General features: G+C 41.0%; 1 protein-coding gene across 1 annotated transcript; it reads left to right on the top strand.

Moving 5' to 3' along the window:
- Positions 1-11,694: 11,694 nt before the first annotated feature.
- LOC143585871 (uncharacterized) lies at positions 11,695-12,072 on the top strand. Its single transcript, XM_077067551.1, has one exon. It carries the CDS (start codon positions 11,695-11,697, stop codon positions 12,070-12,072), a length of 378 nt encoding a protein of 125 aa, XP_076923666.1.
- Positions 12,073-23,120: the final 11,048 nt, after the last annotated feature.

The following is a 23,120-nucleotide window of genomic DNA, read 5'->3' as shown; positions in this document are numbered from 1 at the left end:
TCATTCATTAGGCACACCTAACAAATAAGGCTTCCCATAATGAATGACTTCCATTCGTTAAACATCCTCAACGAATAGGCATTACATTAACGAATGAACCTTCATTCACTAAATCCCTTAGCAAATGAGCTCTCTACCTCAACGATTGAGCTTAGTCTATAATGAATGGACCTCATTCGCTAAACATGCTTAGCGAATGAGCCATATTACATTAAACATAAAGACTAAACTACCCTTAACTTATTCGATCAGCTGCGGACAACAAATCAAGCATTGACAGACCATCTCAAGTTTAATTTGAAGCCTAGCCAATTCAGCTTGGAATGAAATTCGAGTTCAGTTCGAGCTAGCCCTGGTTTCGATTAGATTTGGTCGTTAACAACCTTTAAATATTGTTCGCTACCGCATCGCGCGGGCACTCTACTAGTAGTATATGGTACCTTAACTCTTAAGGAAAATAAGAGCATCCATGATGAGCTTCATATCAATAGGTTTGAATTTATGTGGCATTTATTGGACAAGCCCCATTACAAACTTCACCATTGTAGAAGAAGTTTGCTAAGTTGTAGTCCTTGCCTCCTTGGCTACAAACTTGTAATAAACAACCAAAGTTGGTCCCAATGTGTCATCCCTCTCTCACACACATATATATACATTATATACATATATAGTTTTAATATTTTTTAATGGGTATCTAGAGGTTTGTTATAGAAAAAAGTAAAGTTTTTGAAAGAAGTTTAAAATTTGATATGACGATGATGTGTCGGTTTGTATGAGTTTGTTGTTGTAGATGCTCTAATAGACAAATTTAATGTTTTTTTCAATTAAATGCGTTAATGTATTGTACACGACTATACAGTCTATACACACGTAGCAAGTAGAATATAATTAGATATTTTGAGGCCCCCATGATTCTTCTAAAATATCTCTAAAAACAATCCAAATATAATAGAACCACAGAAAAAAACCAACGGCCTAAAACCGAGCTTCAATCAGGAGACAAACAACTTTAAATATAGAATATAAAATTGAATTAGAAAAAAAGGTCATAAGTGCACCGCTAATAGGTGGCGTTCGAGGGTGTGGAAGATGAGATTTTTATATTAGTGTTTTCTTTTTCCTTTTATTCTGAAAACAAGATCAATTATTAGAGAAGAAATGGGTACACAAGGTAGTTGATAAACGTGTTTTTAAATTTAACAACTATTAAAGAGAGAGGTTATGGTTTAAAAAAGATGTGTATGTTTTTAATTCGATGGATGTCTAATCGTGGATACTCTCATTATTCAAAATTAATACTATTGTTTTGACATAAGAAAATTTAATGTTAAGGGGCTATTTGAGATTATTATTTAGGGCTTCTTTTAACTTATTTTAACTTGTTAAGTTTTTAAAAAAGTTAATAGTAAGTTTATAAAGTATTTAACAAGTCAGTATATTGTAAGTTATAAATTAATAAATTAGGATATTATGATTTATTAACTTCGAAAAAAAAAACTAACTTAAAGGAATCCACACACCCCCTAATTTTCTCTTTTGAAAAACATTTTTAAGAGACGTGTTGAAATAAATCAACAGCTCCTAGGCAGATGGAACATAAATTTAGAAAGAGTAAAGTGTCATTTTCGTATTTGTGGTTTACCAGATAATGCGAATTTAGTCTAAAAAATTTACTTTTTGCATATGGATCCTTCATGTTTCTCAGTTCTTGTCAATTACATCCAAACCACTAACTCCGTTAAATTTAATCTTTAAGTCAGGATTAGATATGTCTTTTCACATTTCTTTATTATAATACTTATTTTAGTGAACTGCGGTTTTCGTACCTCTAGTTTGTCCAAATCTGCAGTTTTAGTCCAGTAGTTTCAAATTTACAATTTTCGTACTTGTAGTTTCATTTCACTTGCAATCAAACCTGAATTTATTATCCTAGTAAATTTTGGTCGTTAATCCATTTGTGTGCCCCTCATGTGTCAACCAGTTTTGTCGTTTCTCTCCCTAAATAAACTTCAGTTCTAATTCGCAAGCCCTCTCACGTGAGGGGCTGGGGTGTATTTGGGAAAAAAGGAAAAAAACAAGGAGCAAAACTGCCCCCTCACGTGAAGGGCACACTGATAGGTTTAAGACTAGACTTAACTATATTAGGGAATTCGGGTTTAATTGCAAGTGAAATGAAACCATAGAGAAGAAAATTGCAAATTTGAAACTACTGGATTAAAACTACAGATTTGGACAAACTAGAGGGACGAAAACCGCAATTCACTAAAATAAGTATTATAATAAAGAAATTGTGAAAAGACATGTCTACCCCTGACTTAACGATTAAATTTAACGGGTTAGTAATTTGGATGTAATTGACAGGAACTGGGAAACGTGAAGGGTCCATATGCAAAAAATAAATTTTTTGAATTAAATTCGCATTATTTGTCAAACCATATGAATGAAAATGATACTTTACTAATTTATAAAAAAAAAGTTGTGGGCAGAAAAGTAAGTTTGACAAATATATATGTAACCTCAGAAATGGAACATTGGGAAAGAGAAAAAGCTACTGTCAAAATATGGATAACATCAAACTCAAAGTACACGAATAATGAAATAACCACCGGACGCCAAACCTCATTTAAATCTACTTCAATAACTTCCCAACACGTCCAAATAAATTACTATTTGTTTATTTTGACTAAATCCTAAACGGAGATTATTTCATGCAACGCCGACTAGACTAGACTAGACTAGACTAGACTAGACTAGAAAAGATGAGCTTTTTTAATCTATTATTAGGGTATGTTAAGAAACATGTCAACAACCCTAATAAATTTAAACAACAAATTCAAGTAGCACAAAACTATTTCAAACTTTTGACCAAAACGTTAACCATTTACATTGTCTAGATATTAAAAGTTACAATAAGTTAATATACATCGAACAACCAAAAAACATCAACAAAAGACATAAACATGTTCTTTCATATTAAGCCATCATCAACTCCTTCAAACATTCTACCAAAAGAAACTCATTTTAATTCACCACCTGAAAATATAATAAAACAATAGCATCCAAATTAAATATACAATTAACAGAATAACATGTTTAATAATGAGTAACATTTTAACATTAATAAAGTTGTTAAATATAAGTAACAAATCTAAAAGTTACAAAATAAACTAATTAGAAACTTTAAACAATTTGACCATGTACTACTTGTGTTAACCTTAACAAAATAATCAAAAGTCATTTATATAAAAGATATTTTTATATAAGATAGACTATAGACTATATTAATTAGTTTGAACATGTATTACTAAATCAACTTTTAAATTACTTTGTTGAATGTTTAACATAGATTAGTGAATGTTTAATATGTATTACAAAAACTAAATTTGCAAAGACTAAAGTTTGGTTGTAAAATAAAATAAATAAAAACAAATTAACTTTTAAAATTACTTTGTTGAATGTTTAATATAGATTAGTGAATTGGAGAACCGTTTACCACACGGACAAAAATTACAGAAAAATGCAAATACTAAATGAAAATTTTTACGTGATATCAAAATATCATTTTGAAAAAATCTTATGTTTTGTAATGAAATTTGATTATGATTATTTTAATATTTCATATTAACTTTCAGATCACGAATAAACACATTAACAATCTTTACATAATTTACATTTACTTTTTGGTTGTGTAATTTTTACGTAATTTACAAACCAATATATCCTTCAAAAATATCTGTGTATCCTGTGTCTCATGTATCAACAAATCTAAATCCAAAGGGAAAATTCTCATGATAGTTCAAAATAGAAGAGAGAAATTCAAAATAGTTCAAAAATTTTCAAATTCTATTTCAGTTCGTAGAAATTCATCTCCATCGACATCTTTGGATTCGTGACATGAGCTTTCGTTTACTCGCCAGATGTTGACACGTGTAAAGGTGACGTGAGTTTCCATTGGAATCTGTCTTCTTCGATAATTTTCGATTCAAAATAATCCCCACATAAACCATGGTTTTCCAATGAAATCTATCCGGGCCCTGAGTTTTCAAAAGTCATCGAATTCCGCGTTTTTTTGGAATTCATCTCCTCGGACGCATTTCAGATTAAATTCATCTTGTTTTTGCATTGAAAGAAGAGTTGTCATATCCGATTAATTTTGTTACAAATCTATGAGATTCAATGGTTTTTTATATTAAATTCATCTTCTTTTTTTTTGCATTAGAAAAGGTTGTTAGATCCGATGAAGTTTGTTACAAATCTATGGGATCCGATGGTTTTATAGATTAAATTCATCTTTTTCGGAAGTATTGGTTCGTTCTAATATTTTTCAAACTTCACCACTCACCACCACCCCACCACCATAATCTTTTCATGCATTTTACCTCTAAAGATTGAATCTTTACATAACCCATAATCTTTCCATGCATTTTATGTCCAAATATTGAATCTTTCTTCATACCCATATCAACCACCGCCACTATAGTCCACCACCACCATTTTCCGACGAAACCTATTAAAGTCCTATAATCTTTACATACATTTTTCTTCAAACCCATATCAACCACCCACCACCACCATTCACCACCACTATCCACCACATTCTTGGCACTTGATACTTAACCAAAGATTAAATCTTTCTTCATACCCATACTACCCACCACCATCATCCACCACCATCATCCATCACCATCATCCACCACATTCTTAACACTTGTCATTTAACCCTCACAATCACTTTCTTGATAGGTAAAGTTTCAACCTTTCTTCATGCCCAATTTATCGGATTTTTAAAACTTTTATGAAAATCATATGAGAAGATTAAATTCAATGGGAAATTATCGTTTTTTAAAACTTTTTTGAAAATCATTTGAGGAGACTAAATTCATTGGAAAATTATCGTTTTTTTCAAACTTTTTTGAAATTCATCAGAGGAAATTAAATTCACCTGAAGTGCATCTGAGTAGATTTTCAATAAAATGCACGGGCCAGACAAATTTAATTGGAAAGCCATAATTTTTTAGGGAATGATTATGGATTGAAAATTAACGGGGAAGAAAAATTTCAATGGAAAACTCATGTCACCTTTACATGTGTCATTAGCTGACTGGTTAACGAAACCTCACGTCACGAATCCAAATGTGTCGAAAGAGATGAATTTCTAAGGACTAAAATGGGAATTTTGAAAAGTTTTGGACTATTTTGGATTTCTCCCTCATATTTTGGACTATTTTGAGAATTTTCCCAATCTTAGAATATATTAATTTTAATCTTAATATTAAACGCTGACAAATCTTTTCGGGTTTTAGGCTATTATGTTACAAACCTCCCACCCATGCTACATCATATTTCAGCTTCTCATAAACCTTTATTTTCTAAATATACTAAACTTCACAAACTCTTTTAAAAAATATTTTATATACACATATCATATGTAACATTATTATATGTGAGATATAAAGGCCAACCACTCTCATCCGCATACGATTTGTTTTCACAGGGCAAGCAACAAGACTTTATCCCCACAACGGGAGAAGTCGTCATGAGCTTTAGCTCACCGATATTTGGAAGATAAATGAAGATTTTGACTGAGTATGAATTTACAACAATGTATGAATATGGGATTAGTATAGAGGTAGGGTACCAAAAAGACCCAAATACCCTTAAGTATACCCCGCATGTAGAAGAGGAATACCTCATGAGCCACCCGCGGAACACATGGATCACCCGGATAACATGATAGAGGAAGAACACCCTCACATCATACGCGAAAGCATCCACGAACCCTCAGACATCATCCGCATGATAGCACATCTATCCGTCAAGCTGACCGGAAGGGAATACCAACAGGACAGCTGTAAATAACTAATTACCTTCTAGAAGAGTACACCACGATTGTTACTTGAAGAATACGTGACTCATCAACCAATGGATGGGGGAAACCTGGCCGGGTTGTTATAACCGTGCACATGGCCAGGGATCAACTCGTCCTACCATAGAATGACGCATGTCCAGAATGTTATACCCATGCACATGGGACGTATAGCTCAACCTATCACATAAGGACACGCGTCCAGACGGTTATTGGAGACCTTATAAAATGGGACAGCTGGCCCAATCACAATTCCCACATCATTCGGCTATAAATACCCTCTACATCTGCATGAGGTACACATTCACTCCCAAGTATTTACTCTCAATACTTTAGTACTTTCTCTACGTTAGAACGGTACTTATTCTCACGCCGGAGGGTGGTTACGGGAAGACCCCCTTCTTGTACTTCCCGTAACGAGCTCATGGTGTCTGTTTTGCAGGTTCTGGTCACTGGACTTTGGGTAGTTACACTCATATCGTGTTGGTTGTTGTTGTATCCTACCCGGTTGACTCATTAGATCCAGGACCCGTTAAGGGGATTGGATCAGTGTTTCTTCGTTAGCGTCATCCGTTTTGGTGTTAGAACTGCATAAGTTTTCGTTGGTTTTTTGGTTTGTACGATATGAGTAAGCTTCCTGAAGGGCCGATGGGAACTCCTGTACCTATTTCACGTGTTATTGATACTGAAACACCCGTAGACTTTGCCTCAAGTGTCTTTTCACGTATCACTACTGGTAGTTCTGCCCCAGGTTATTTGGGACATGCCACGATTCCAGCAGGTCCTACTCCGATGGACCTAGGGCATGTCACAGCGACAGGATGTTCCAGATCTGGCAATCCCGGGCGAATTACGAAAGAAACTCGTCGGGCTCAATTAGATTTAGGTCTGGAGGACGATTTTGACGAGTCTGAGCAAGGAGGAAATCATCATCATAGTTCTAGAAGTAGGGGACCCTTGTCTCCGGACGAGTGGTTCCGTCTCCAACAATAAAAGGTGGTAGCAGAGTATGAGCGATGGGTGCGCGAAGAGCGACTTCAGGCTCGAACTCTAAATTATAAAGAGTCACCTAGGAGATCTCTCTCCCCTCCCCCCAGCAGTACGGAGGAGTCAGATCTGCCATAGTATTCAAGCGGAAATAGACCCGAGAGAAGTTCGAAGGCTGCGGGACCGTCCTCGTATGGTCATGCACATACCATCATACCTTTATGAGAATGATAGTTACGACCCGTCATATCGTCCAGGTGATATCAGTTACTACACTGGTGATAGTTGCCTTCACCTACATGAGGGAGCTAGTCGTCCGCAGGCAGTAGTTCGCCAGGCAGGTTATCACAGTGATGCTGAGGAAGACTTTTCCAAACCATATCGTCCGGCTGCTTTTTCTGAAAAGTCGAAGTTCATTGCAGAGATTGCAACCGCCCCGTTTCCAGTCAACGCTAAGATCCCAACATCCATAGGGAAGTATGACGGAATGTCTGACCCAGCGAACATCTGATGAACTTTGTTGTCGTTGGAGGAGTTAGCGGATGGACTCTTCCATATTGGTGCTACATGTTTGCACTAACCTTCACTGGAGCTGCACGGGAGTGGTTCGAAAAGCTTCCGGATGGACAGATAAAAAGCTGGGATGATTTTGTTGCAAAAATTTTTTAACACTTTAGCCAGCAGAAAAACACACTAGAGATCCGTCAGAGATATTGGACGTCGTTAGGCGGAACAATGAGTCTATCGAAGACTTCATTACCCGTATCAATAACGAAAGTCTTAATATCGGTGGAGTAAGCGAAGATATGTTGCGAGGAGCTTTCATCAAAAATGTGAAAAGCGGCGAACTAATTTGGACGTTAACTGGAAGAGATGGTATACCCAAGTCTTGGGATGAAATCATGACTGCGGCAAAATTGTTTGCAAGAACCCAAAAGACTTTGGCAACCAACAATCAGAAACAAAACTTAAAAGTTGAATTCCAGACTCCGCGGCCGAACAAGCAGACGAAAGGAACCATTTGGTCTAGACTCCAGCCGTCCACGGAGGCGTCCAAATCTTTCGATTCCAGATCCTTGATTGGCAACAAGAACAAAGCAGGCTCCTTGACTCGAGGCTCAAACAATTGGACTCCACTTTCAAAAACTCCCGCTGAAATCCTCACCATGGATAATGTGAATTTCAGGAAACCACAGCCACTTCCAAGGAGATCATTCCTCGACGCCTAAAAACATTGTTCGTTTCATGATGACATCGGTCATAATACGAACGAGTGTGTTGCTCTAAAAAATGAGATTGAGGCGGCTGTGAAATCAGGGGAACTTGGACACTTGGTAAAAGGTGGAAAACCGGGGACTGGTAAGGCTCCGAGCGAGATAACTAGGGCCCACCCAAAAAACAAGTCAAAGATTTAAACGTTCACATGATTCAGGGTGGATACAAGGTTGGCGGGAAGCGGACAGAATTCCTGGACGAAGAGTGGAAGAATGAACCTGTGATTTTTCCACGAGTCAAAGGAGGCCCTTGCAATAAGAATCCTTTGATCATCACCGCTCTTTTTGGTCATTACCGCTCACAGTACATTTTCTTCAACACTGGTAGCACGTCGGACATAATGTATGAGCAGTACTTTGAGCAGTTAGATGAAGAAGATAAGGAGAGGTTGAAACCTATTCATGCTCCTGTATCTGGATTCGGAGGAGAGATAATGCACTCGCGAGGGGTGATATATTTTCCGGTCACTCTCAGTGACGGAATCCATTCAAGAACCGAAGAGGTTGAGTTTTTAGTTCTACCAGCAACATCGAAGCATGACATTATTTTGGGGCGGGAAGCGATCGGCGACTTTAATGCCCATCCTTCTACAGTACACGGTGCAGTTGGAGTTCCGACTCGCACTGGTGTAGCTATCATTCATATCAATCGCCATTGTTTCGCGACAGAAAGTTCAAAACCTAGCAAAGTTCCGAAGCAAACCCGACAGGTTGAACCTGAGAAATGGGTATTGAACAAGAAATTCCCAGAGCAAACTGTAACAATTGGACCCGTTATCTCCGAGATAGTGAGGACATTTTTGAAGCAGTTGCTGACAAAGAATGTCGACATCTTCGCGTGGCAACCCGCGGACATGACTGGGGTCCCGTGAAAGATTGCTGAACACAAGTTGCGAGTAAACCCAGCGTTTACTCCAGTTGTGAAGAAGAAGCGTAAGATGGGGCCGGAACAAACGAAAGCAATAAACGAACAAGTTCAGGACCTCTTACATGTTGGAATCATCCGACCAATCCAGTACCAGATTTGGGTCGCCAATCCGGTCATTATCCCTAAAAGCATCAAGACATGGCGGGTGTGCATAGATTTCAAGGATCTGAACAAGGCGTGTCCAAAGGACTGTTATCCATTGCCGGAAATATACCTCAAGGTTGATGTTGTAGCCCCATTCCAATTCAAGTGCTTCTTAGATGCCTGCAAAGGCTATCATCAAATCCGCATGGCGGTGGGTGATGAAGATAAGACAGTGTTCCGGACAGACCAAGGCACATTATGTTATAAGATGATGCCGTTTGGTTTAAAGAATGCGGGGTATACATATCAGCGGTTGATGGGTGAGGAATTCAAGAAACAGATTGGTAGAAACTTAGAAGTTTACATGGATGATCTTGTAATCAAAAGCATTGAGGAAGATCATATGCTGAGACACATCGAAGAAGCATTTGAAACTTTGAGAAGCATCAATATGAAGTTGAATCCAGCTAAGTGGTCCTTCGGGATGGAAGAGGGAAAATTTCTAGGAGTGATCGTTACAGGTGCGGGTTTTAAGGCCAACCCGGATAAAATCCAGGCAGTAGCCCGCATGCCTTCCCCTTCATCACTGAAGGAAGTATAGACGCTCAACAGAAGATTGGTTGCACTGAACAGATTTTTGGCAAACCATGCAGCTAAGTCTTACCCATTCGTTTCAACTCTAAATTGCCTCAAAAATCCACATTTCAAGTGGACCGCGGAAGCTGAACAAGCATTCCTAGAGGTCAAAAAATGCTTAGTGGAGTTGCCTACCCTAACCGCACCACACGCGGGTGAACCACTAACATTATATTTATCTGCTACCGACATCGCCATTGGGGCCGTGCTACTGACGGACAAAAAAAATGTCGAAACGCAAATTTATTATGTCAGTAGGACGTTGACAGACCCAGAAACCAGATACTCAATGCTCGAATAACTGGTTATGGCGTTGGTCTATGCTGTCAGGCGATTACGCAGATATTTTCAGGGTCACCCCATCAATGTGCTGACAGGGTACAAACTCAAGAATGTGTTAAGCAAACCAGAATTATCTGGACGATTGGAAAATTGGGCCATTGAGCTGGGTGAACACGCGATTGAATACAAACCTAGACCAGCAATCAAAGGACAACTGCTGGCGGATTTCATAATAGAGGTTCCGCAGCATAAAGAAAAGAATGTTTAATTGAACAGAAACCTTAAGTACCTTCGGAACAAGGACAGGTATGGTCATTGTTCACGGACGGAGCATCCAGTAGTGAAGGATCTGGCGCAAGCCTCAGGCTAGTCAATCCCTAATGCCACGAGTTTACTTACGCCATCAAGCTAGACTTCAAGAGTACTAATAATGAGGCGGAATGTGAAGCTTTCCTGGAAGGCCTACGGATAGCCCAAAAACTTTTGGTAAAACACTTGGAAGCGCGGGTGGATTCCATGCTAATAGTAGGGCAGATCAATGGGACTTACGAAGCAAAAAAACCGACGTAATAGCTTCGTATCTGTCGCAGGCAAAGGATTTGGTTCTTCAGTTCTCCTCGTTCAAAATTATTCACATCAAGAGAAGCGAGAACAAATCGGCGGATGCCCTTAGAAAATTGGTTTCGACAAATTTCGAGCATTTTGCTAAGGACATTCGTATTGAAGTTTTGGATCGCCCATCCGTCCCGCAACACCAAGTTTTGGTAATTCAAACCGGACTAGAGTCTTGGATGACACCTATCGTAGCTTACTTGTCATCAGGAGCTCTACCAGAAGAGAAGTCCACGGCCCGGGAGATAAAACACAAAGCCTTGAACTATCAGATGAACGATGGTGTTTTGTACCAACGTTCCTTTCTTGGCCCACTACTTCGATGTGTGGACGCCGAGGACGCGAACTATTTAATCATAGAAGTTCATGAAGGCATCTATGGTTTTCACGCGGGCCCGAGAATGGTCATAGAGAAGCTGATGAATGCTGGATATTACTGGCCAGGAATGCATCTGGACGCTGTGCAGGAAATCAAGAAATGCAATTCCTTTCAGCGTCATGCTCCCAACACACTGCGACCGAAGAACGAACTCGTTCCAGTCACTTTTGAATGGCCGTTCCAAAAATGGGCTATCGACATCATAGGACCTTTCCCTGAAGCCTCGGGACGTGTCAAATTTCTAGTCATTGCCATTGATTACTTCACTAAGTGGGTGGAAGCCAAACCAGTCGCATCCATTACGGCATCAAGTGTCAAGAAATTCCGTTGGGAATTCATAATTTGCCGGTTTGGTCTTCCGCTACAACTTGTGAGTGACAATGGGACTCAATTTGTGGATGGCGGGTTACGGGAATGGTTGAAAGAACTTCATGTAACCCAGATTTTCACATATGTGGCACATCCACAGGTAAACGGTTAGGTCGAAAGAACCAACCGAACAATCAATGAAGGGATTAAAGCGAGGTTAGGCACTAAACGAACCAGCTATGTTGATGAACTACCCCATGTACTTTGGGCCTTTCGCACCCAGAAGAATTCAAGCAATTCTGAAACGCCGTTCAGTTTAACCTACGGCATTGAAGCCATGATCCCGGCTGAAATCGGGGTTCCATCCGCACGAACTCTATTAATCAATGACAATGATAAAGAGTTACGGTTGAACCTCAACCTTCTTGAAGAAAGAAGGGAATTGGCGTTGATCCGCAAGCATAATTATAAACGTCAACTGCAGAAGTATTATGAATCGCGGGTCAAAAAATGCATGTTCGATGCGGGAGATTTTGTCTTCTGCGATAATGAAGTTTCCGGCCAAGATCCTCCGGGCAAGTTGGCCCCAACTTGGGAAGGCCCTTACAAGATTAAACAAGTATTATCTAAAGGCGCCTACAAGTTAGAAAAGTTGAACGGGTCTGAGATCCCTAGAACTTGGAACATAGCACAGTTAAAAAAATGCTACATCTAACAAGATATGTTTTATGTTTTTTTTTTTTATTTTAGGCCTGCGTGCCAATTAGATTAATGAAAGACAGGTAACACCGTCTCTTGTAATTTCGTTCGGCTAAGGCCTTGTTTATGAAAGATTGTTAGTTTCATATGTAAGTCTTATGTAATACACATATTCTGGTCCGCGTACCAGAAGGGTTCATATGATCGAACAGCAAGAATGGCGTAATCCTTTATTGACAAAAAGAAGATCCTACAAGCACTTATATTATGAAAATAAGACAAAGTGTATCGGATAATACAAACTTCTTATTAATGTACAAATGGGATTACAAAAAAGTTATAAGGAAGATAGATCTACAAAAACATTACAAGAGATATAAAACTATGCTGCTTCATCTTCAGCGTCTTCATCTTCCGCATCCTCTTGATCTCCGTTGACAGTTGCAAGAAGCTCCTTCAGTTGTTCAACCTCGTCCTCTTTATCCGCGAGATCGACAATTTGACTTTCAATCGAAAACTTCAAACTGTCAAATGTCTTTGTCTTCTCGTCAAGGATCTTAGCGGTATCCCGGCCATGCAAGACGAATTCTTCCGAAAGTTTACCTTCTTCACAAAATTTAAAACCCTCCTGGAAACCCATCTGACGGCCAGCTTGTAAAGATGCATTCAAGAGTATGGCGAGACAGTTTCCGAGTTCATTGCCTTTTCGAACATGGGTGATAACCTGTTAAAACAAGTGTAAACAAGTGTTTCGCGTGTATTTATGAACATAAATATTCCAAGATAATGAATTACCTGGGGAAATCCTTCCGCCAGCAACCATTTTTTGTCCGCCTTGGCCCAGACGAGTTCCATCTTGTTCTGTGCATACTCCAAGGCTTGCTCCATGTTCTTGGTAGCAAGGGTGGAAATGCACTCATCTTTGGCGGCTGTCTCAGCATTCAAAGTCTTAATAAGCTCATCACGCTCATCCAGTTGTTGCTGTAAAGCAGTTTTGGCTTCCTCAGCAACAGACCGGCGAGTTTTTTCTGCCTCCAGTGCCACCTTGGCGTCTGCCATCTGTCGTTCGGCAATATCAGCAGCGAGACGGTTTTCTTTGGCCTCATGCTCCGCCTGAGACGTCCTAACTTCCATCTCTTCCCACTCTTCATTCATGCTCAGCCAGTCTCAGCATAATTCTTGGGGTAGAAGAAACAGTGTTGGCTAGGCTATAAGAGTAGGAGTGCAATAGCTCCTGGCGGGGACGCCCGCGCTGACGCTCCCTTTCCGCCGGAGGAAGACTCCCCTGCAGATACTCCTGACAAATGTCCACGTAAGAGAAAGTTGAGTCCTGACGTAAGAACCAGCGCAGACGATGCATTGTGGGATCTTCCTTAGGCAAAGGCGAGGTCTCTTGGGGACCACGGCCATACGCACTACTCCCTCCTTGATACTTGAAAACAGTAGGAAAATTGGAGAGGTGAAGAAACGACGGAATCTTTTGGGTTCCCGTCTTTCTTACCCCTAGAAGGAGGGGTATCTGCGATAATTACCGGATCCTTCACACCAGTTGGCGGAGACGTTGGCGGTGTAGCAGGCGGTGTTGACCCCCTTGGACAAGAAGGATCCGCGGAAGATTCCTTCAGGAATTCTGCAAAAACAGTATGTTCATATCAGCACCATACTTTATGAAAATGAAAAAGTAATTGTTAATCAAAGTCACATGAAGAATCATCGGTGGATGCAATGTGTCGGAGACGAGATGCAAACTTAGTCTTTCTGAGTTTCTGGGTAACGTCGGTCTTGGTAGCCTGCACCTTCCGTTTCCCAGAAATTTTGGAGACACCGGCGTCATCAGCAGGATGATCACCTTCTTTGACGACATCGCCAGCAGCTTGATGTTCATCTCCGGAGGTGGCGTTGGTGCCTTCATCATCGGTCACCTTAATGGTGATTGGAACTTGGTTCCGCTTGCGGGTAAGGCCTTCAATCGATTGTATATCATTTAAAGTGTCACTAGCTCCAAATGATATTCCTTCTTCACGGGATGATGACTCCTCGCTAGATGAGAGAAGTACTATCATCCCGCTAGAAGTAACAACAGTAAGTGGTCGGGGTTTCAGAATTCCCTCACCTTTTTCAACAAACTCCTCACCTTTGGCGTACATCGCCTCGGAAACTACAGGTTCCGAGCGGAGCGTGGTGGAGAACAGAAAATTGCTTCTGGTACGCTCAAGAATGGGCGCGTCCTTTGGATCAATAGGACGACGTACCATTAGACCTTCCTCGTGGTCTAGAAGTGTGCTGAAGATAGAACCCTCGTCTGCATAAACAAAAACAACAGTCAGAATTTAGGTGGGACACTTGAAAAGCAACAACGCTCTTACTTTTGTTGGGTTTTCGCAATATGGACCCAAGTCAGGAAATGGCCATAAACGGCTCATACTTGCAGCCACTAACGCTCCCTCATGTAGTCCACGCATGGGGGTAGGTGTGTGAGTCAGAGTATTGAACCACGGAAGGTTCACCTCTGTAGTAGCATGGATAACAGGAAACCCGGCTTCCGCCTTGCGATATGTCATCTCGAAGGGTTGACATCTTCCCGAACCCAAAAGAACTTGGGTTTCCATTCATGGAGACTCCGATACCACTCGGTACCAATGGGTCCTTTCCCGGTGGTAGACCAACTATACCACCCGCCTCGGTTACCAATCTTGTAAATAACGGCGAACCGACTAACGGTAGGCTCCATTTCTCGAGCCCGACGGCAGAATTCGAAATGGCGAATCCTCAACATCCCGAAGGGATGGATCTGCGACAGATGAATCTCATTGGCCGTCAAAAATTTCGTCACGGGAAGCGGAAGTTCCCGGTAGTAAAATGGTCTGCGTATACAACCATCTTTTTCGCCAGGGGTTCAGTGGTGACGGGCCCGTCCGCCAGGTATTCAGGTTCCCATTCAGGAGCCAAGCTATAAATTTTGACAATATCTTCATAATCCCTCTTCTTCCAGTGAAGAACGACGTTCTCTATCGAAGCATCCTTCTTCTTATCCTTACCCATCTTAATCAAAAGAAGAACTGGATGATATGAGTAATTGGAGGTTTCAGATCTGAAATCGAAGAGTAAATGGCAAAATGAAAGATAAGAACGAATGGAAATAGGGGATGCCTTATTTATATACTTCGCAATTAATGCGATTGGTCAGACGTCAGTGGAGATAGAAAGTATAGCCCAATAGGGCACTGACACGTCGGGCAGGAAAAACGAAAAACCAAAAACAGACTGTCAAAAGGCGTGCACACGTCTTATCAGTTACCTTGCAACGTGTAACACCCCGTAACCGCAGCTGAAACGTAAACGGGATGCAACAGACGCATCTGATATCAACAGCATTGCTTATAAAGAAAACACCACTACATTAATTTACTTCATTTTACATTGTTTCGAGTTTAGTTCCTGACTAGGCGATAACACATATGTTTTACCAACATTACATTAACATATATAATACAAAATGAACCCTATGCTTCCACAAATAGCACGCATCATCAAACATATAGCACTTATTCCAGTTTGGGGGTACCTAGAAAGCATGGAAAGAAAACGGGTCAACTACGAATAGTTGGTGAGTTTCACTGATTTAAATAAACATTGACAATTCATTATAATAAATCATATATTAGCGATGTAATTATGCTGAGCCCACAAGTGAAACCTCTGACTATCACACACAACCCCGTGGCATACTCCGCCCACGAACCTGCCCCAAACCGCTATGCCTAACATTACATAGCAAAATAAATATAACACCCAATATAGACATGTGCAACTGGCTGGGAAACATCAGTAAATCCATGCCGGACCAGTTGGGTTTGTCAGACCAATAGTACTATCCACACTCTACCGGCTTTCAGTTAATCACTCGTGTTGCGGGGCCTTACAATGTTAGTAACTCAGACAATTACCATCTTAGTACATTTCCGTACGATTCCCGTACAATAAAACATATATAAATGCACACAAATCTATGCGTTCAGTATGTACTTAAACATTTTAGTAACAACATGCTTTCCGCCCCGGTAAAATATTTAAAACAGTTCAGTAAAAGGGGCTCGTGAAAACTCACCTTCTTGTGAGCAAGATGTACTACGGTGCACGGCTACTGGTACAGATCTGTAATACGATCCCCAAATCGTTACTACACAATTTCTATCAATATAACTTAAATTCGTGTTAACCGGTACGTCTGGGGACACTGCTAACCCAGTACCGTACACGATCCGGGGACAATGTTAACCCCGAAATACTTTTCAGGACTTAGATTGTGATATCACTTAGAGTTCTTTAGTCAAAACTACCGTTAGTTTGTTTTCTCGTTTTGCGTGCCTAGCACGGTTATCCGTCTTTATGTTTTCAAAAAAAAAAATGAGTTTGACCACACACGTCCTGAAAATAGTTGTTATTGATATTTTCATTAAAGTGGTGAAATTAGAGCTCGGTTAGGCACCCCGTTTGGCCGCGGGGCCCGTTTCCGCCTTTAATACACCGGAAACGGTTAAGTCGGGTAAAATTACCCAAATCATCCGAATTATTTTCGGATGATTTATTTTTACTTGATTAACTTAGTTTCATAAAAATCATCCATTTTTAAGGTTTTCAAACACCAGTCAGCTCGCTTAGGCGAACTTTGCCGGTTTACTCGTTTTAAGCTTTAAAAGTTTGTTTTTAAGTTCCATTTAGCACAAATAAATATCCGTTTAGTCTCGGACCTTGAAATTTTGTACAAACCATATTTTGACAGTAAGGAATTTTATAAAATTTTTCCAGAATTAATTTTTATATCTAAAACTTATTTAACCATTTTTAAATGTCATTTAAACACCAAATATGTCGAAAATACCAAACGACCTTCGAAAAATCCCAAATTTTTCTGGGATAACCCCTGTCACCCACATAGTTCCCTGTATTTTTTCCAGAACCAAAAACTCACTTTTCATGCCATTTTTACCAAAACCGAGCTAGAAATCCCTAAAACTCGTTTTACCGAAAAGCCTACTTAGACTTCTCCAATGAACCTGAAATTTTGTGTGTGACTTTTATATGTTATAAAAAGCTTATCTTAAATTTTCCAGAATTTTTCATGTTGTTTAGCTATTTTTCACCATTTTTAGCCAAAACCGAGCATTAAATTCACCAAATATTCATCCTTTATTCAAAAATTACCAAAAATTCACAGATCTCATATTTTCATGTGTAGATCATCTCTGTGAAATTTCATGACCCAACTCTAAGTCTACCACAATCTGTCCAAATCACATAAATCATACGAAAAACCGAACTACCTTATGTTTCTAGCGTTAGATCGCAAAGATCTTGGTTTCTAGCCTTTGCTAGCCACTAGATACAACACCTACAAGCACAATAACACCACACCAAGCAAGTTATACCCACAATCAAGCCATTTCTTTCATGGTTTCGAATAAAACATCAAAACAAAGATTTTGACCGTAAAAATTCGTTTTTGACTCTTTTAACTACTTTCATGGACCAAGATCCTTTGTATAACTTGTATACATCCCTTGATCACACGAGAATCGGTTTCATCTCGGGTTTTCACCCATTTTTCATTTGAAACCTCATTTTCTCAAGATTATGGAATTAAAACTATGTTCAACCATTAAAATCATGTTTTACCTTGTGATTCTTGCTTAAACACTTGGGATTTTGGATGAAGAATTGAAAGCAAGTGGTGGAGTTTGTTGTAAGAAGTTGGAAAAAAGAAATGAAGGCCAAGGGGTTATCCCCCTTGGTCCGATCGGTATCATAGGGGGTGTGGGGTGGGGCCCACACCTTCAATACTAGCCACACATTCAGATTACGTAATCTGGATAATGTTGTGGATAATCTGGTTCAGTTCGTTTTTCGGTTAAATGCTTAATTCCGCTCAAAACGAGTCCAAAACAGTCGTTTTTCGGCTTAAAATTTAAATTTATATAAAACTGATTTAAAAACTTTAAAAACTTAAACCATGACGTTTATTGACTCAACACATCATATTGTCGGTAATTGTGCATCTTTTTCGGCTTGATCGATCGTCTCTTGCTTGGTTTGATGTTAAAGGTTTCGTTTAACGTACCGACGTACTAATAAATCGAAATCCTTTTTCTGTGCTATAATTCACTTATCCCGAAGCCTTAATACTTCGTAAACCTTACTAAACATCATATATTTCATCTACGACGTAATCCCCGATTCGTTCGGGTTTCAATAACCGTTCATTGGTTAATCGTAATTCAAATACGACTAACTGTTCATTCGAGTATAATTCGTACTGTGAATCTTATATACTCGTATAAACACATTATAATTCATATATTCGGTATTGAATAACACGTAAATAGCATATTCCGGCTAGGGTATACCTGAATTTGCCGGAATCGTTACATTCTCCCCCCGTTATAAAAATTTCGTCCTCGAAATTTTACGCGTCAACTACTTCCTTTTGAGGAAATAGGTGGGGGTATTTCTTCCGAAATTCGTCCTTTCGTTCCCAAGTATATTCTGGGCCTCGTTGCGAGTTCCATCTAACTTTGACCAACGAGATCTTATTGTGTCTAAGTTGCTTGATTTTCCCGTCTACTATTTCTATGGGTTCCTCTACAATGTTGAGCTTATCATTTATTTGGACACCCTCTAAAGGTAACACCGATGTCTCATCCGACAGTCACCTTTTCAAGTTTGACACGTGAAACACGTTGTGAACTACACTCAGTTCATCAGGCAGTTCTAATCGGTATGCTACGGGACCGATTTTTGCAATAATGTCGAACGGTCCAATGTATCTAGGGGCTAACTTCCCCGCCTTTCCAAATCTGACTACTCCTTTCCAAGGTGATACTTTCAGATACACTATCACCTTTCTCAAATGATAATGGTTTTCTACGGGTATCGGCATAACTCTTCTGCCGATCCCGTGCGGCCTTCAGATTGTTCTTAATTTCAAGAATTTTGCTGGTCGTTTCCTGGACCAGATCTGATCTAATAACCTGTGTGTCGCCCACTTCAGTCCAGCAGAGTGGTGATCGGCACTTCCGTCCATACAATGCTTCGTAAGGTGCTGCCTTTATACTGCTATGGTAACTGTTATTATAGGAAAATTCAACGAGTGGGAGATGTTGATCCCAATTTCCCTTAAAATCCAGTACGCATGCACGAAGCAAATCCTCCAGTGTTTGGATGGTCCTCTCAGACTGACCGTCGGTCTGAGGGTGGTAGGCTGTGCTTAAATTAATACGCGTTCCCAGCGCTTCTTGCACAGCTTGCCAAAGCTTGGAGGTGAAATGACTATCCCGATCAGAGATGATTGAGATGGGTATCCCATGACGAGACACAATTTCATTTATATAAATCTGCGCAAGTCTCTCAGTGTAATAATTATTTCTAATCGGAATAAAATGTGCCGATTTGGTTAATCGATCCACGACTACCCAAATTGCATCATGTCCTCGGAACGTCTTGGGGAGATGTGTCACAAAATCCATCGCGATCTGCTCCCACTTCCATTCGGGAATTTCCGGTTGTTGTAACATCCCCGAAGGTTTCTGGTGCTCTGCCTTAACTCTCGCACATGTCGTACATTTACCGACATACGTTGCGATATCCTTTCGAGTCAGAAGGGTTAAAGGTTGGGCGATGCTGGAAAAGTTCTCTATAAATCGACGATAGTATCCAGCTAAGCCTAAGAATTGGCGGATTTCCTTTGGCGATTTAGGCGCTTGCCAATTCTTAATTGCTTCAACCTTACTTGGATCAACGTGTATCCCTTGATGGTTTATAACGTGACCAAGGAATTGCACTTCTTGTAACCAGAAGTTACACTTGGAGAGTTTTGCATACAACCTCTCCTGATTAAGAAGCTCTAAAATTAATCTTAAGTGTTGCTCGTGCTCTTCTTTACTCTTCGAGTATATCAAAATATCGTCAATAAACACGATGACGAATTTGTCGAGATAGGGTTTACAGACTCGATTCATGAGATCCATGAACACTGCTGGCGCATTTGTCAGCCCAAAAGGCATAACTAAGAATTCGTAATGGCCGTAGCGAGTCCGGAATGCGGTTTTTGAGACATCTTCCTCCTGAATTCTAACCTGATGGTATCCCGATCTAAGATCGATTTTTTTGAGAAATAGCTCGCACCCTGCAGCTGGTCAAACAGGTCATCAATTCGAGGAAGAGGGTACCTATTTTTTTTTTTTTGATTTATAGCTTGTTCAACTCCCTGTAATCAATGCACATTCTAAGGTTCCCGTCCTTCTTTTTCACGAATAATACAGGTGCACCCCACGGGGAATAACTGGGACGTATAAATCCTTTATCCAACAATTCCTGCAATTGGTTGGATAATTCTTGCATCTCGGATGGTGCAAGTCGGTAGGGCGCCTTAGCAACAGGGCCAGCTTGAGGTAGTAAGTCGATTCTGAATTCGACCTGTCGGGTTGGCGGTAATCCGGGAAGTTCCTCTGGGAAAACTTGTGGAAATTCGCGTACCACTGGGATATCGTCCACCCGATTTTCCTCAGTATACGTGGCCGTCAAGCTTGCTAGATACGCCACGCATCCCTGGCGTATATATTTCAACACCTTGAGATGGGATATAAATGGTATCATGGTGCCGGATTTTTCTCCTTGCACTAATACTTCCTCGTCATCCGACACCCGGATCTTGACGATTTTCTTTTCACAGTTTAATTATACTTGGTTACGTGCTAACCAATCCATTCCTACTATCACATCAAAACTACCCAATTCTACCGGTAACAAGCCAATCAGAAAGGATTTTTCGTTCAGAATAAAAGGGCAATTCCGAACTATCTGATTAACTATCATGGTTTTACCGTTAGCTACTTCTACGGTGTAAGGTTCTATGGTTTCACCAATAGGAAGGTTTGCTATCGACAGGAATCTAACGGAGACAAAACTTCTATCGGCGCCTGTATCAAATAATACAGAAACGTAATGATCAGAGACGAGGAATGTACCTGTCACTACGCTGGGGTCCTGGCGTGCCTCGTTCGCCCCCATCACGAATGCTCGGCCTCGCGTCGGATTGGACGACGATGCCTGACCCGAGGGTTGCCTCCCATTTCCTCCCTGGTTCAGTTTCGGACAGTGTCTTTTGAAGTGATCCGTGCTGCCGCATTCATAGCAAGCACGGCTGGTTGTCACCATTTGGTTTTCTTGTGGGTTTTGTTGTCGGGCTGGTTGGGTCCTAACTGGCTGCGCACGGATAGGTTGCGGTTGTCGGTTCAGATTGTTCAAGTTTGTCTTACACCTCGGTGCGTAGTGCCCTTCCCTGCCACACCGATGGCACACTACCCCCCTGCACTCGCCACCATGCTGGTAACCGCATTTTCCACACCTAGGAAACGTCCTTGTCTGCGGTTCCTGCCTTCCGCCTGAACTTGTCATGGCGTAGTTCTGGGCAGCGGGCCGAGCACGTTTATTTTGTTGCCTCTCCTGGATCCTATTGTCATACGTGCCTCGCTTTCCCCCAGCGGACTCTTCGGCCACCTTCAGTGACCCATTCCTCACGGAATCGTACGTGACGATACCAGCTTGCGTCACCACACCCTCAAACGTCTTGTGTCCCCCAGAGTTGACTATACTCCTTACTATTGGAGTTAGTCCCCATATATAACGCTCAATCCTCTTTGACTCTGGGGTGAGCAACCATGGTACCAATCGTGACAACTCATTAAATCGGTTCGTATAACCAAAGTGGTCTGCCCCCTGCATCTCCAGGTTCCACAATTCGTTTTCTAATTTCTGCAGTTCATTTTTCGGGCAGAAATGTTCCAGTACAAGGGCTTTAAGTTCTGCCCAGGTCATGCGGTTTGTCGCTGCCTGACCGTGAGTTTGCACTATTGTGTTCCACCATGACAAGGCATGGTCCGTGAACGTGCAGGTAGCATACTTAACAATGTACTCCTCAGGGCAGTTACTGATGTTCACAACCGACTCTATTTTCCCAATCCACTTAACCAACACATTGGGTCCCTCAGACCCGCTAAATTCTAGGGGCTTGCACAACATAGAATCTTTAATTGAACATCCCCTTGTTGCAGGAGTCGGTTCAGTGCGGTTCGTTTCTACACTGGGTATAGGGCCAGTGCTATCTGTAACGACCACCCTAGGCGGCGTGTCATTACTAGGAATCGGGTTACCGTTCGGTGGAGGATTAACATTTTGTCCCCCAACATTATTGGTGGTCGTTTGATTGCTCGCAGGGTCTGGATTGGTCGTATTGTTAATACTGGCGGCGATGCGCGATACTATATCCAGAATCGCCGCCTCTAACTGTCGAGCAATCAGACGACTCACATCCACTTCTGACAATTGAGCCGAACGTTTTGGTGCCATTCTACACAACATCAAGAAAATATATATAATTAATACAAGTTCCAATCATAAAACAAAACAAACATTCCATTCATTAACAAACATTAGTACATTTTACATCCATATCAGTTCACATACGTTTCCTGGCATCATTACATAAGTTAAGTTTTCCTACATAGGGTCTATGTCGGCATCATCTCGACATAACCCACAATGGGTCAGTGCTTGAATGATACCCAAAAGTATCTATAACGATATACCCCAAAGAGACCCTCTAAGGGCCAGTGGTTGTATTATAACTACCCAAGATTCACTCTATGTTAGCATCACCACTAACTGCTTACACAGAGTATCAAAAAGCGGCCCCTGTCTACTCCCGCCCTAACACAACTAAACACGGTGGTATACCAACCACACCAATACCGCCGCCATCCCCACAATCACTGCCATTAAACCCCGGATCCGTGTTTCCATCCGGTCAATCAACCCCAAGGAGTAGGCGTCTTCCCTCCTCAGCTGCGCGATCGCATGCTGGCTGTCCAGTATGCAATCCACCAAGAGGTTCCTCCTCTGAATACCCACCGTCAAGGCGGTGGTGTGCTCATTCATCCGCTCGGTGAGCACCCGAAGCCACACCGCCTCGGTGGAGGGACGCTCATCCCTCACTGGCCTAGGGGTACC

The sequence above is a fragment of the Bidens hawaiensis genome, unplaced genomic scaffold (assembly GCF_021521415.1).
Source record: "Bidens hawaiensis isolate Kalapana, Puna unplaced genomic scaffold, B.hawaiensis_p1.1 tig00034195_1, whole genome shotgun sequence".
Lineage (NCBI taxonomy): Eukaryota > Viridiplantae > Streptophyta > Magnoliopsida > Asterales > Asteraceae > Bidens > Bidens hawaiensis.
Note: the sequence above shows the minus strand (reverse complement) of the source record. Positions and strands in the feature narration are given on the sequence as shown.